Raw genomic sequence first — 16,596 nt, 5'->3', positions numbered from 1 at the left:
CAGCGCTGTACATTAGGGGTTGCAAATGGCAGACAGATACAGACAGTGACACAGGAGGAGGAGAGGACCCTTCACAGAAAAGCTTGCAATCTAACAGACCTTACCATAAGGCGCCTTTATTTATATTTTACGTATGATATGTATTTGTTAAAGCCTCCCTATATATAGACGTCCAAAAGCCTTGGGATTATTGCTGGATGCCGTCACCCTGTAAATGATATGAGCAGTCCCAGTGGAGGCACTCAAGCCGCACTGTATAAAAGTAGTCGCCTTTGTGTCTTCCCTGAAGGCTTCATCTATCTTTTCATCCATGGATACACAAAGGTTATGTTGGGAATTGAAGGGGCGGGGTGTAGGAGCTATAGCAGCACAGACAGTAATTTGACATATCCCAGAAGACAGATATACAAGGGGGAAAGGGCTGTTCCAGGGAACTGACTCTTCCTGGAGGAAGGAGAATAAAAAATCATTTATATCAAGGAAAAACGCTGCAACTTAGCATTTACTTTTTCTTTCACTGCTTTGGCCTGCAATTGTTTAAGTTGGTGACAGGGTCTCTTTAACATTTATTTGTATAAAAGCAGATGATGCATGTGAATACTACCAAGCACAAAGTCCATAGCAATGGACCAGCCATCATATTGACAATAATAGGTAAAGTCTGATTGCTGCAGGTCACCTCTTGTTATTATTCCTTTTAATGCTTATGAATAATGTAAAGTTGTTTTTACAATTTTGTCATTGCTTTATTTGTTTGCTGGAGCAGCTGTGTAAATGCAAAATGGTTGTTTTCAAGGACACATTGTGTTTTTTTCTTGCAGTCCCTGCAGTATGAAGGAGAAGAGGAGCAGGAGGGGGTCATATACAGCGTGTATATGCGCAGTAGCAGCACACAACAGGTAAGTTCACCTGTACATGTAAATACATCATATCACCCCATCCTGCTCCAATCTGCCGTGTCACTGGTGTGCCAAGGACTGGATACAGAGAAAATCTTTTGTATTCAGCTAAAGCTAATGAATATAAAAAATCCATGCGTATCAATTCACCCAACTAACACATAAGGATAGGAATATTCCTTTTTAACAATGTTATTTTCAGGGTTCACGTAGACAAGTGTTTTAATTAATGCTGCTTTGTCCATTCAAATGCATGTGCCTCCGTTCTTTTGGGGTCCTTTCCAGTGCTGCTGCATCTCTGAAAATCTGCTCAGGGGAGTGCAGACTTGCTGGCCCTGCCTCTTCTAAGCCATGATTGGACAACAAGTTAGGAGGTGCAGCCAAAAAGACAGCATTCCCCAGAAATGCAGTCTTTTTGATTTGAGGGCAACCAGTGGCTTTTTGGAGATATGGGGACACAGTGCCTGGAGTGGTGGTGGATGAGGTTACCAAGTTGCCATGTTCTTTTGGGATGAGGATTGTTCCAGTTACACTTCTCAAATGCACCTATATAGGAGATACTGCATCCAATGACAAGCAGCGCTATGCAAAGCAGGTCAAATGCATTTTCTAAACTGCTGTGTGTTCTGCTCAGTCAATTTAATATTATTATTTTTATTATTATTAATAATAAACAGGGTTTATAGAGCGCCAACATATTACGCAGCGTTGTACATTAAATGCAAGTGACAGACAGATGCAGACACAGGAGGAGAAGAGGACCCTGCCCCGAAGAGCTTACAATCCAGTAGGTGGGGGAATTAACACACAATAGGATGGAAGATATGTAGTAGTGGAAAGTAGTGATGGTTTTAAAATACAGAAGAAGACGGGTAGGCAAGTTTGAAAAAATGGGTTTTGAGCGCAGTTTGAAATGAGCAGAAAGTAGGAGCAAGCTAAATAGCAGGAGGAAGACCATTCCAGAGAGTCAGGGCAGCTCTAAAGAAGTCTTGGAGCCTTGCGTGTGATGAGGTTATGAGTGAGGAAGTCATTAGTAGGTCATTGGAGGAGCAACGAGAGGGCTAGGGGAGTCCAAAAAGATTTTACTGACCTGTGCTTGAGGTGCATTCTTCAAAAGCAGTAAAGCAGTGCCCATTAACAGGTTAGCAGTAAGACACGTTGCATGCAGTAATTGGTTATTCTGCCATTTAATTAGAGTGGTACCTTAACACACCTGCAAAATGCATGCAATGTAGAACAATGCAAGTTGTGTGTGTCATGGTGCTGCCCAAAAGAGGCAATCCATTCTTTCTTGCTTTAAGGTGTGTCAGTTCGTTTAAAATGGGCTGCATAATACAGCACAACACAATCATCAGTGCACAAAACCAAAGCCTATAACGTTGTACCTGCGAAAGGAATTTGATTCTGTAGAGTTAGTCTTGTGATTCACACACCTCTGCCAGACAGCACATAAAGGAAGCCGACTCCATTATTGCTTGGAACAGTTTCCTGTGTCTCCAACCTGATCTGGCGATTCTTAATCATCAATACTGTATGAGGATGTTAGTTCTTTACCAGTGAGCAGGCTGGTGGAAAACTGTATAGCTGAGACAGGAAACAAGAAGTGTCACCTGCACTAGGAGTGCCTAGATCACAAGACTACCTGAACAGAATTACAGATTTTTGGACAATTGACACCGGTCACGTGTCTAAATGGTGGGTTTAGCTGTTTGTCTGGGTGTTTGGTGTTTGATACCCTATTTTATGATATTGCCACTATTGCTATCTGAATCAATAAAAAAGGTCACATGTTATGGCTGTACACATTTCATAATAAAGTAACTTCCTTGTAGTAGTGCACCATCCTTCCTTGCACTGCACCATCCTCTGCTCTCTACTTCTAAAATACTCTGCTGGAGGACTCTCCTTCCTCTATGACTCTCCACTCCAATATATTCCCCAATATATTCCCCACTGCTGGAGGACTCTCCTTCCTCTGTCTTACCCTCCTTTCCTGAAATACTCTGCTCTGCTGGAGGACTCTGCTCCTTCCCCGCTTCTCTCCTGATATACTCTGCTCCTTTTGTTCTAATATTTCTTGTCTCTGTGTCTCCTGTTCTGTCCATGCTTTATACTAGAAACATTTTCCCTGCCTGACAATGAGACAAGCACAGCCTTGTATATCTTTTACTATTTGTTCCATCTTTTATAGAAATGACTCATAGCCCAGCAATGGAACATATAGTCTGGTACATGCCACGCAGGCAGGACAGCACAGCCATTGTCTCTGTATAATTTTAGATATACATGTTAGAGCTGTGTTTTCATTATTTATTAATATTTTACAGTACACTTTCACCAACACCCTATTGTGCACCATATTGTATTAACAAACCATGAAACACTCCATATGTAATTCTGGCATATTTATTAAACATGAGTTCCCATTTCTAGAGATCTTCTTTGCCTTGACCTGATAAAAAAAAATTCTCCCCTAGCCGCTTTCTTCGCTCCTCCAATGACCTACTAATGACTTCCTCACTCATAACCTCATCACACACACGGATACAAGACTTTTCTAGAGCTGCCCTGACTCTCTGGAATGGTCGTCCTGATTTTTTTCAGCTTGCTCCTACTTTCTTCACATTTTCACACTTGCCTACCCATCTTCTTCTGTCTCCTAAACCCTAACTACTTCCCACCATTCCATAACCCCCCTCCTATTGTGTGATACTTCCCCCACCTCTTAGATTGTAAGCTCTTCAGGGCAGGGTCCTCTCCTCCTCCTGTATTACTGTCTGTCTCTGTCTGTCACTTGCCACCCCTATTTAATGTACAGCGCTGCGTAATATGTTGGCGCTATATAAATACTGTTTAATAACAATAATAATTATAAGATGTTCCCACCATCCCTGTGCTGAGTTCCTAGATTTATATACCTGCTGTGACCATTTCTGGGCCAGTACACCCATTGGCCATACATGTTTACTATACAAATGACAATCAATAATAATTCTGTTCCTTAAAAACCCAGCAATTACCCTTTTAGGCAATCCCTGTGGAATTAGTCCAGAATCAGTTTGTTGTTTTGTTGCAGTGAATGATCACTTTCAAGGGAATCATTGAAATCTTTGATTTTTCATCTTTATATATATTTCCGGCATGAACTTGTATTGTTCTGTAAATGCCCCCTCCCGATTTCTAAGGCAGGGCAGTGATTCACAGCTTTGTATGACACTATTGTTCTACACATTATATATTCTTATGTAATACTTGTGTCTTCTCTCTAGGCTCCGGTGAAAGTATTATCACTGCGTGCTGGAACTCTTCCCAGACTCGTTCATCATCTTCTAGAAGCTCGGGTTCTCGGGGACACCTCCTACATCCCAGTGTTCCTGGCCACTTATCGCACTTTCAGTAGCACCAGTGAGGTGTTGGCATTACTCCTGGACAGGTTGTGTTACTTTGTTTTATGTGGGTGTAGAGGTGTGGGATAGGTATTTGTAATAGATATTTCTGTAGGTGTCCACACAATGGTCCAATATGTGGCTTCTGGTTGCCCCTGTTCTAATTGGTGTTACACAGTAGTTAGAAAATAATTCCTAGGAGGATCAGACATTTCTTATATTTTTACCTAAAGTAAACAAAAGTATGTCACTGTCTCCACTGGAGAGATTCACCCTCTCTAATAGGGAATCCCCCTCCTCCGCAGTGTCTTGGGAGGAAGGGGATCCCCCATCAGAGATCTCCCCACGGCAGCCGAAGGGAGCCACAACAAGGAGGCTGAAGAGCCGCATGCGGCTCCGGAGCCGCAGGTTGCAGACCCCTGGTTTAGACGATCTGGCTCACAATCGGTGTTCCAATGCATCCTAAAGGCATGAAGTAGGGTTGAGGTTAGGGCTTTGTGTAGGACACTTGAGTTCCTCCAAGATATGATGTCATGGAGGAGCCTTGTACACAGAAGGGCAGTCATGCTGGAACAGAAAAAGGCCTTCAGTGTAGTTGGATGAGAAGATCTGACTCACAATCAGTGTTTTAATTCATCCCAAAGGCTTCCAGTAGGGTTGAGGTCAGTGCTTTGTGTAGGACCTTCGAGTTTCTCCAAGCTATGACTTCATGGAGGAGCCTTTTACACAAAAGCATGGCAGCCATGGTGGAACAAAAAAAGGCTTTCAGAGGACTTGGATGAGAAGATCTGGCTCACAATCTGTGTTTTAATTCATCCCAAAGGCATCCAGTAGGATTGAGGTCAGGGCTCTGTGTAGGACACGTGAGTTCCCTCAAACCTCATCCTCATGGAAGTGGCCTTGTACACGGGGTCTAGTCATGGAGGAACAGATGACCTTCACCAAACTGTGACCACAAAGGTTGACAATTGTCTTTAATGCCTTTGTATGATGTAGCAATACCAGACCAAACTTTTGTTGGGATGTGCACATATGTTGGGCAAATTATAGGTATGAAGGCCAGGTATCCCCCAACGTTTCCTCAAACAGCCAATCAACAACATTTCGTATTGATGTTTTTGCAATGATATGATGGTTGACATTACCTGAAATGTGTGGTTAACATTTATGGCAGGAAATGTCCCAGTTAAATTATAGTACCAACAATGTGCTATTAATTGAAGTTCCAAAAGGTCACCATCTTCTCTAAATGGAAATTCCTCACCCCTCCATCGATGAGAAGAACTTCCTTCGGGCAAAGCCCCTAACTGTCTGATTGAATGTTAAACAGGCAATGAAAATGCTGAGATAATCCACGAGAACAATGCCTGGAGTCTACCAGAATTGTAGAATTTCCCTTTTCACAGACCAGACTTTTGGGGACTTTCATTGAGGTTTCATATTGCTGAAGGAAAGGACTGTTTAGACTCTACGCGGTCTGCTTATAATTGTTTTCACCCAGCTTTTACCCAAATCTACAATTTTTTACTTTGGAATCAATTAGTGTGAATCATTTTGTACACAGAATTCATGCCTTGTTCTAATTGTATCCAGTAGGTAAAATATGGGTGAATCTTGGATAAAAACATTTTTGAAATAGACCCAAACTGACTTTCCTTATAATCCTTGTGACAATGATGACGCAGCTCAGTGAAATAGAACCCAGTAATGTTTTGGGGGCACCAGCTGGTGATATTTTTGGGCAGGCAATGTATGTCATCTGTGGGTGCATTATGTATGGCATTCGTGTACCTGTGGGTGTGCAGGGTGAAAAGCACTTTACAGCGCCATCCAATGGGCAATATTGCAGTTACACACTGACACCTGTGTTTGGTGTTTGCAGATTACAAAGCAATAATCACTTACAGATCGGCAAGCACTCACATGGAGGAAAAGATGATGAGTGAGTATGAGCCCCTGCTATATATATATATTTTAAACCTTTTCCAATTGTCACGTTCCTCCATCCTTCTAATACTGTCTTTTCTATATTCTCCCCAGCATCAGCAGCCTCTTCTGTGCTTGGATGTCTCAGCACCCCGAAGACTTTGTGTCTCTTGAACCAGAAAAGAGGGAGCAGCTGTCTCTCTGCCTCTCCAGACTGGGGAAGACAAATTTGGTAGCAAAGCTACATGAGGTTATCATTGGTAATAAGGACCGTGACAAGGACAACACAGATCAGTCCTCCTTGGCCGGGGACGAGGCCGAAACCTCGGATCCTTTGGACGTCCTGATATTTCAAGCTGGATATGTGGCCGAGCAACTCACCTGTCTTGAAGCTGTAAGGGGGAGCAATGTGTGTTTGTGAGAGGGGCAGAGACACAAACTGATGTAGAGAATAATTGCCATTGGGCTGTTTGGGGTCTATAGGATTCTGCTCCCCATCGCCCACTCAAATCAGTCAATACAGTTCTGGGCAAGCTGAACCAGCCAGTTTGACTTGTTCTCATATTGCGTTTAAAATACTCAACTCCAAGACACTTTGCATTTTGTAAGCATTGGTGTTCATATTTTGCATGGCAAATTCATTTATTATTAGCGCATATCACGGCGCTGGTAGGTTGGGATCTAGTGGTAGACGTAGCCATCGTAGCCCCTGAGCACTGACAGGACTCTAGTGGCAGAGGATGGTCCGGGGCCCTTTGCACTTTGCACCGGCCTATGTCTGCAAGTGCAATAACTGAAACAACTGAGGAAAAGCTTAACATTGAACTACAACAAAACTGCATGTAAAATGGCTCATAGCATAACGTGGAGCTGAATGCATTGTGAATGGAAAACTTTTTGCAGGGCTTTCGGCAAAGCTGAATGTGGTGTATTACACGTGACACAAAGCTGCAACTTACATGCGTGTTGTCACATGGTATACCATAATTCTGGTCATGCAAAGTGGTTGGTGTCCTATTGGAGATTGGGCCTTACACTTGTAATAAGTAGGACAAGGGGTAGGGGATAATGCCCTATGGAGATATAGACATCACAAGTGAGGGGTCAGGTGGGGTAAATCTGGACCTTTGTATGGATGAATATTCAAATCCAGTATTACTAGTTTTTAAGGCAGCCCATAGAACATGAAGGGCCCTAGATTGGCACTCAGAGTACAGTCCCAATAATCAATCAGGGTCTAATGATGCTGCACTGGAAAGAATGGCCAGTTTGGGAATCCTGGAACATATTGGAGAAGGGATGAATGGAAAGCATTTCATTATCATGTAGCCTCTGTACCTTCTGATGATTCCTCTATGAGCTGTTCTAACATTTTACTTTCTGGTTTGTTCTTATCTTTCTAACAGGCTCTATTTTTAAGAGTGGTTCCATATGAGTGTCTGGGGTCAGTGTGGTCCCGGCGAGATAAGGGCGGCGAGCATTTTGATCGGTGCCACTCCGTCCGAGAGACAGTCCGCCACTTTAACAGACTGTCCGGGGCAGTGACTGCTTCTTGTGTCCAGGACCCCCAACTGAAGCCCCAGCAGAGGGCACGGATCATCGAGAAGTGGGTGAAAGTGGCCGAGGTTAGTGAATGCGTTAGAAAATACTGATTGCAATGTCATCTTATCAATGTGGTTCTGTTAAAGGTTTTGTTGTGACACAAAGTATATTTTAGGAAGTTGACCCACCTACCTATCTCATGTATGATAAGCTCTTTGGTTGAAATACATACAGAGAACCAATGTGAAGATGAGTTTGCCTGAATAAAGTTCAACTATGAGAAAAAAATGGGTGATTTCTTTTATAATTTTAATGTTGGCTTTTACTGTTCCTCCAGGAATGTTGGAGTCTCAGGAATTTCTCATCGGTCTATGCCATTCTCTCTGCATTACAAAGCACATCCGTTCACCGCCTGAAAAGAGTATGGGCCGAAACATCCAAGTAAGCAGACGTCTCATCATGGCCGTGTGCAGGAGTGTGGGAACATGGGGGCTATTAATTGGTGCAATGTACAGGGGGGGTATATCAGACCAGGACCAGCTGCATTGTGTACAAGAGCAGTGGCCCAACATGTTCAGCTACCAACAGGATATATTAAGCTATGCTGAAGCAAGTAAAATAACAGCATAGAACACAAGCATATTTATTATTGTATATTCAACCTGAGTATCACTTAAGTCCACAAAATCAGATTTGTTTTACATCCTAATGATACATTCCTTCTTCTGTTATGTGTTTAATTAGTCCTCATCTAGTGATAACTGCAGATCCCTGATGCTTGTGGATACAATTCATGCTCCTTTTAGAAGGTCTTCATTTGTAGCCACCCATAGAGCTAAGACCACAATTGTAACTCCTACATTCACTGTGCAAAGAATCCTGGGACATGTAGTTTTCTTACAGGCAATATTATGAGAACAAACTAAAAATATATATTACTCATGTGTTATTGTATATGTGTAGGGAGGGATGTGACTTTAGAGCGCCTTTATTCAGTGGTGTTGTCATTGCAGGGAGATCCAGCGCAGTTACCAAGAAATGAGCGAGGTTTTCTCTGAGCAAGACAATTACACTAAAATGAGGGAGCTGCTCTTCCAGGTGAGAACCCTTCCCAGTGACCTTTTATATAGTAATGTTACCATAGACTGACCCTGATATTTATATGTCCCCAGACTCAAGACAGTTCTGATGCAGCTTCCAGAAAACACCCACCTCGCTCCAAGGACCCCAGAGCCACGGTAAGTGTGTAAGAGCTATTTGTAAATATTATTATGTAGTCACACCTGTCCATCACACTTACTTTATATGAGCCTTTTGACCCATACAGAACCATGGCCACCAATATAAAGTCCCCCTTTTAGGGAAAGCTTCCCAAAAGCTTTTGGAGTGTGTCTGTGGGAATTTGTGTCCATTCAGCCAAAAGATCATCTATGAGGTCAGTTAGTGATGTTTGATTAGAAGACCTTATTACCATATTTAATGTTCCATTCAATCTCAAAGCTCTATAAAAGGTTTGAGGGGAGACCACTGTTGAGGACACTCAAATTCCTCCACACCAACTGGGCACAATTATGATGGAACACCAAAATATCTTCCCTAAAATGTTGCTATAGACTTGGAAGGTAACAATTATCTAAAATGTTTTTGTGTGTTGTAGTATTAACAGAACCCTTTGGTAGAAACATGTGAATTTGGTGGAATGTCCTCAAAAATTTGGCCATAGTGTAGCTAGCTGATGGACAGTCAATGGGAAGCCTATGGTATACTGCACATAACATAGGTATTAGAATTAAGGATTTTTCAGGAACTTTGTACCAAGGGGTTGTGATCGCACTATGGTATGTGATGAGGGTAATTTAGGAACAATCTTCCTTTCATTCAAAAAAAATAGGGCAATGTGGACCTGAAGGCCCAACATCTCAATAGGTCCAATGAACCTTGAGGGAGGTGTGTATTCTGTAGTAGTCTATACATCTAATAGGTTCTGTATCCCCAATAAACTCAATAAGAATGGGCTTTCTGGACAAAAAATCACCCCTTTTCCACCTCCACCTTTAAATTCTATGCTGTTTCTGTTCCTCACCCTTGGCCAGTTTGGGTCTGACTTTTAACACTCTCTGTTTTCATTGAAGGGGGTAATTCCATATCTCGGAGTCTTCCTTACTGACCTCGTCATGTTGGATTCTGCCATTCGAGATCAGCTGGAGGTGAGAATTTTTTTGGTACTCAATGGATTCCAAAGGCCCGTAATGACTGTTAGTCCATGTGAATCTTCTCATAAATCCAACTGGCTATCTGCCTAACAGCAATCATATTCAGTCCTGGATATGACAGTATACTGAGGCCGATAATCTGTCATAGACTATAGTAGAAGAGGGGCTTCTGAATTTAATATATTTTATCCTTTTTTTTTTTTTTTTTTTTTTTTTTAGAATGGATATCTCAACTTTGAGAAAAGAAGAAAGGTGAGTGTGGGTAATATTCAAACTATATATTTTCTTGATAGTGAATAGTGGATTCTGGCTGTGTAATAGATATTTAAACAGCAACTTGTAATCTCCATCAGAAACTCATGTGAAAGGTGACTATGCATTAAAGATTAAATCCACGAAACCCCAGCGCCCCAGGCCGAGTAGATGTAGGTTTATGGGAACAAATGCAACAACCTGCGTTTAAATGATTGGCATAACTATGTCGTTCTGGAGCCCAACCAAAGGGCCCTTCATCAAGGTGACAATGTTAGGATGGGAGAACATTGTCATCCAATTTTGTTCCTGAGCAAGAAAAGCTAAAAATATTAAAAATGACTTTTATAATTAAATGACCATGGTAATGTTTATAATGTTTATATAATATTTTAGGTTTGCATCTACTTTTAGGAAAATGAGGCTGCCTCCAGGCAAGCCCGATTTTGATTTATCTGCTATAACTAAAGCATTAGATCAATGTTTGTATTAGGTTAAATAAAAGATGTATTTTGATCAGTTGCTACGTGTTATTGCAGTGTGAGCTCTGCCGTCATACATAGGATAAACTTTGGACAGTATCTGAATTTTGCACTTACTTTTCCTGTTTTAGGAGTTTGAGTCACTTTCTCAGATTCGCATCCTACAAAATGTCTGTCTGGGCTATCGGTTCACATCTGATCCACAGTTTGTTAGCTGGTTCCTAAAGCTACGTTCACTGAGCGAGGATGAGAGGTGAGTTTATCCTGATTATTTCCAGGCTTTCAAATTATTGTGCAAATACTATTGTAATGATGTAAATAAATGACTCACTAGCTTCCATAAGGTCAGACTTCCATTGGTGTCACTTCCTTGCAGGATGTTGATCCATTGCTACTCCCTTGAACAAAGTATATTTCCATATAGTTTTCTTAACAAAAAAACAACACGCATAAGTCAAAATCGTAAACAGCTGCCTAATAATCTGTAGGCCCTTCACGTGCCAGCAAACTTTTCTGGCCCATTAAAGCAAGGACTCCACTCCGAAGGTGTTCTGTTGTACTGGCACAAAGACGTTAGCTCCAGATCCCAATGCCTCTGCTGGGTAGTCTTCTTCCCATAGTGCATTCTACTACCATCTTTTTCCTACGCCAATGACAGGAGTCAATGTAACCAAAATATCGGTGGTATTCACTTCACCTGCCTGTGGTTTTCATGTTTTGGGTGATCTGATCATATACTGGTTTATTTAAGGAAATGAACCATTTTGGTACTGACTTTTGTGTGTCATGTAACTGTTGCACATCTCAATTCCTCTGTAGTTATAGACTGTCATGTGACATTGAGCCAACGCAGGACACAACGGCAGCGACCCCAGTGAAACCAGCAGTGGTTATCACACATTGCACTGAGTAAGTAGATGACATGAATATATGCATTTAAAGCTTGCTAAGATAGGAAAACATACAAAGTATATCATTAAGGCATGCAAAAAGCCAAAAGTTTTTCTTTGAGTACAATAAGGAGGAATGAATACCCGTATGTTTTCCCTTCGCTTTCAGAAGGGTGGCACATTGACAACTGGAAACTGTACATTATCTTTTAATTTCTGTTTTAGTCACAAGTTCAGATACAGAACGCAAATCTACCTAGTGGGGCAGAGACAAAAATAAAGAGTCCTATGTTGTTTATATTCAGTTAAACAGTTTGGGGGTTTGTCCATTTCATTTGTTATGTTTAAATATTCACTATTTACAGTTTGCATGCCTGCAACATTTTTAGAAGTTGTCTACTTCTCAGCAGCACTAAAAATAAAAAGTAGGTATTAGTAATACAAGTACAGGAAAAAAAATCTATCGGCAGAATCTGCACTTATCTGTCCCTAACACTTACTGGGGTTGACATGACTGACCCTTTACTAAGTGATCTCCTAACCTGCAGCCATTTCCTACTTCCTATCATAAAGTGCCACCAAAAGCTGCTGATATACTGCTGCTTCCATTTCTGGAGTGTAGCATGGGAGGTTTGGGCCAAGCAAAGTCACTAACTGGCTGCAACAATCAGCACAGCCAATCAATGTCTCATACAAATGCCACTTCTAGATGTGGCTCAACCTAGATGCAGTGAGCAGCCAGTTATTTCTGCTGTCGCCTGGTGGCTCAGTGTTTGGTTCAGGAGCAGAAGAAGAGAGTAAACTAGAGAATAAATTGGGATTTAGGCCTTTAACTTGCAATGTATAACACTGTCATTTCCTTTTCTCTCTGTAGTCTTTTGGCTTCCATTGTTGCTCCATTTGGACCCAGCATGCACTTGGTATCTTGGGATACACCCTGTGAACGACTGACAACACTCAACCTGACCACAGTATGTATTGATGTTTTTATGTCTCCGTTATTCATTTATGCTAAGCAAGAAAGGAATTGTTTTATCCTAATCTAAGCTTACCATACAATAAATGGGCAGAGTAAGTCTACGGACACACGTCAGAATATTCTCGTCCCATATTCTCCTCAGGGCTGGTGTCGGATGGGAATCTGGCATGTGTACAGTGCTCGCTGTCCATCGCTCCAATGACCGTCCATCGTGCAGTCTCATTGGGAATGTTCATGAAAGATCCTTTCCATTGACAACTATTGCACTCATGTGTGTTATGTGTACCCAGCCTCAGTGAGCGCAGAGCTTTCCATAGCGTGGGAGAGGGTCTTCTAACTATTAGCCAACCTGCACCAACGGAGAGCCATGAGTGTGCAGCTCAAACTTACTTAGTCTACATCTATCAAATCGTCCTCAACACAGGTTTCCAATTGCTCTTCTCCTTTTCATCCAGAGGCTGTTTGTGTTGTGCTCTCATAACTGACGTGTATTGAGGCTCTGTATACATTAGCACTTAGTAAAGTATCTGTTTGCACTGCAACACAGCCTGCAGGAAGCCTTGTAAACCTGTTGTTTACTATTGAGCTTCATGCTGGAAAATAATAGGAAGAGCAAGGAGTAAGAAATAAAGAAGTTACATAGGTGGTAAATGTTCTTCTTCATCCATCGCTTTAGTTTATCCAGTATTTTACATTTATGTGTCAGTAACTTAACATTGCACAATTTTTCCACAACAGCATCACAGGAGCCCCTCAGTCCCAGCACTGGACTTACAAAGCTCCCCTAAGCCACCTCCTAGGGGATTTCTAGCACCAGCTGTTCCTGCACGCACACACAGACGGTCAGCCTCTTGCGGCAGCCCGTTTACCACCATTCACAAAGGCATCTCATCAGAGCAGATTGGGGAGGCAGGCAAAATCCCAGATCCTACTCAAGATCACCGCATCATCCGCGCACGAGTGGAGCCAGCAGAGGAAACCAGTGTTTACAAGAGTGTGCGGGTGAGTGCGCAAATACATCTTCCACATTGTATTACCAATAGCAACCAAATTCTCTTTTTGAGCAATTCATATTAGAATGTAAAATGATCTGAACTAGTATAGTTCATGTCACCCTCTGATTCACTTGGTGAATGTTACTTTTGAGTTTCTGGATTATGATCCACGGCAACTTTTGCTGCATCCGGTTTCCCAGGAGGTGAATGTTAGCTGTTCACCCTTGTCATTGCAGAGTCTCCTGGGGTACTGGTTGAAGTGCCTGCGACTACAGGAACATAAAGGAAAAGTATGATTTGCTAGGTATTAGGAGATCTGTTCAGAAGATTCAACTTTGAAGCTGAGAAAATAACTGCTGTAGATAAATATTTTTAAACTGAACCTTTTGGTTTACTATTACAGATCAACAGCCAGGAGAAAGCGCCAGCCGTGATCGACCGCATCCTGAGAAAACATAACATGGAGACGCAGGGTTCACACGAGCTTGTCCAGATATTGCCAGGAAATAAAGGTCAACAAATGACTATTTTGTGCTTCTTTGTAATGATCTGTTCTGCCAAGTTATGTATTGTTACATAGCAAACCTGGGCACACACTTATCATTTAAACTGGGTGTTTAGCTTTATGTACCAGTGGACATGCAGAAAAGTAATGAATATGATAATTGTTGGTTCAATAATATATGCAGCATTCTCTGAGAGCAGCTGTTTAATATTCCATGTATCTAAATCAGACTCTCTGGACCAGTTCGTCAATGTGATGACTGTTTACTTATCTGTTGGAAAAATGTTCTAAGTGCCTTTGCTCCTTTAGAAATGTTAAGTAAATGTTTGCTCAACTTCTTAATCGTTCTTAGATCGGAATTCCATGCAATAAACACACAACTGAAATAGGTTTATGGGAGTTCTGCCACGGGAGTGGCAGGAGGATGCTGAAAGTACTGTGCGATAGCCCTTCGCACTTTTTTTTATATTGATGATAATTACCCTTAGGTTCATAAAAACAGAGCTGAATGTTTTCTGTAAGAGAAGAGGTAGTACTACTCATCTTTCCAGAGGGCCGGGTCTATTACTTTCTCTCCATTTCAGCCTTTAAGACTTTGTCAGTCTCCTCAGCAATGAAGACCAGCAGGAGTGTTGGGTGCATGTCTTCCCCATGGCTTGACATTTCTTCCCCCAGACCCATACAGCACTATGGCACAGCAGGGATGTTGGGGTCAGAGTGTGAAACAAGAGTGTATAGGTTGAAGGGTTAAATGCTGAGGACATTGGGCCTGATTTATGAAAGCTCTCCAAGGCTGGAGAGGATACACCTTCATCAGTGAAGCTGATGATCCAGCAAAACATGGAAAGAAGTTTTAAAAAGTCTTATTTTTTAGCCAATGTTTTCAATCCTGGATCACACTCATTTCACATTTGCTGGTCAACCAGCTTCATTGATGAAAGTGAATCTTCTCCAGTCTTGGAGAGCTTTAATAAATCAGATCCATTGTCAGAGGTAAAGTAGGAGATACAAGCTACAAGAAGGGAAATTACAATACCACTTTCTTCACAGGAAAGTTTAGTTACATGTTCTAGGAAGCTTAAAGGATCGCTAAAACATCAGGTACTTTTCAGAAGTATTAACATTTTTAGTGCCAACAATAAAGTCTTTTTCTTTTACTATGGAGCTCGGGAACTTTTTTTCAATGTTGTCATTATTCTTGCTGCTGTCTTCCTGATATTATCAATTGATAAATGTCAGTTTTTTTTTTTCCTTACAGAGCTGGTGTTTCCAGGGAAAGCAAACGTATTCTATGCAATGAGTTCGGCTAGTTTGGACTTCCTGGTCCGCCCACAGCAAACTGCTACAACGCCTCCCTCTGAGACCAAACCTCACCATCGGGTACAAATCAGTGCCACCTATCCCAAAATCAAAGCCAAGGCTGGAGACCTGGCAAGGTCCCTCTTTTAACTGGCAGGTTCTGGGAGTGGAACTACAAATGGATGGTTGTTACAATGGATGCAGATTTTTGAAGGAAAAAATAGAACGCAATGTGTATGCCATGAAGCCTTTAGAATCACTCCGGATGAGGTGCTTCAATTGCTTTACCCAAAGTGGCCTTCTATTGACTTTTATTGGGGACTGTTACTGATGTTCAGACATCAGCTTAACAAGGCTAATAGGAAGTGCCGTCACAAGCCTTCCATTACCAGGATCTCGTGCAATTTATTATATATCTGACATCACTGCATCTGCCCAGCAAGTGATGTCACACTGCAAGTTATAACATGCTGCTCAATCTTCATACACTAGCATCAAAAACACTATGTACTGTTATTTTTATGTATTTCTGTTACTTTTTATCTTTGTAAACATTTTTTAAAAATTTTCAAAGGCTTGTGGCTATGTGACTGGATGGCTTTTCAGAGCTTGTAGAACCACCAATCCCAGCAAGCAACTTAAATAAAATGAGAGCCTACAGACGTGTTGCCTGATCAAACAATTTCTTTTAGTTATATTGTCATTGGAAAGGTATCTCAATTTGAACATTTACTCTCACCTTCTAATCCATAACTGAAATTTTAGTTAACAGTCACCAGTCAGAATACAGACAGGGACACTGACAACAACAAAAACTTCACAGGGCTCTAATCTTTCCCTATTCTGTCCAAACTAAAAGGAAAGAAAGATGTGAAAAAGAAAATAAATTCCTCCTCTTCTGCCACTCCCTGCATTAAAAAGAAGCGGCCCAAAGACTCCAAAAATGCTGGATTCATAGATCCCTGGCTGTGCTCTGTGGTTCACCTTGCCAGCCTCATCATTCTAGGACACAGTGCTGATGTAAAGGATGGCAGGTCAAAGCAAACAGCACACCTTGGGGGTCTAGGAATCTAACACTTTTGGAAGTTGTGAAATTCTGTAGTGGCTTCTGTTTCACAATGAACCTGATTTATTAAAGCTATCCAAGGCTGGAGAAGATACACATTCATCAGTGAACCGGAGTGATCCAGCAAATCTGGAATGGATATGATCCAGGACTGAAAACGTT

The 16,596-nt window shown here is 41.6% G+C and overlaps 1 protein-coding gene across 4 annotated transcripts in view; it reads left to right on the top strand.

Moving 5' to 3' along the window:
- Positions 1-16,016, top strand: part of RGL2 (ral guanine nucleotide dissociation stimulator like 2) — a 21,129-nt gene extending 5,113 nt beyond the window's left edge. For 3 of the 4 annotated variants that reach the window (XM_072429593.1, XM_072429594.1, XM_072429595.1), the window contains 16 exons: positions 822-899; positions 4,169-4,332; positions 6,168-6,227; positions 6,326-6,605; positions 7,618-7,836; positions 8,091-8,194; positions 8,767-8,851; positions 8,926-8,991; positions 9,886-9,960; positions 10,186-10,218; positions 10,832-10,953; positions 11,520-11,609; positions 12,465-12,561; positions 13,308-13,571; positions 13,968-14,076; positions 15,328-16,016. In XM_072429593.1, coding sequence (XP_072285694.1) covers positions 822-899; positions 4,169-4,332; positions 6,168-6,227; positions 6,326-6,605; positions 7,618-7,836; positions 8,091-8,194; positions 8,767-8,851; positions 8,926-8,991; positions 9,886-9,960; positions 10,186-10,218; positions 10,832-10,953; positions 11,520-11,609; positions 12,465-12,561; positions 13,308-13,571; positions 13,968-14,076; positions 15,328-15,518 — 2,037 coding nt within the window. In that variant the 3' untranslated portion in view covers positions 15,519-16,016. Of the gene's footprint in view, positions 1-821; positions 900-4,168; positions 4,333-6,167; positions 6,228-6,325; positions 6,606-7,617; positions 7,837-8,090; positions 8,195-8,766; positions 8,852-8,925; positions 8,992-9,885; positions 9,961-10,185; positions 10,219-10,831; positions 10,954-11,519; positions 11,610-12,464; positions 12,562-13,307; positions 13,572-13,800; positions 13,869-13,967; positions 14,077-15,327 lie in introns of all 4 variants that reach the window. The other variant, XR_011923251.1, reaches the window with a different exon arrangement.
- Positions 16,017-16,596: the final 580 nt, after the last annotated feature.

Source organism: Pyxicephalus adspersus, chromosome Z (genome assembly GCF_032062135.1).
Source record: "Pyxicephalus adspersus chromosome Z, UCB_Pads_2.0, whole genome shotgun sequence".
In the NCBI taxonomy this organism is placed as follows: Eukaryota; Metazoa; Chordata; class Amphibia; order Anura; family Pyxicephalidae; genus Pyxicephalus; species Pyxicephalus adspersus.
Note: the sequence above shows the minus strand (reverse complement) of the source record. Positions and strands in the feature narration are given on the sequence as shown.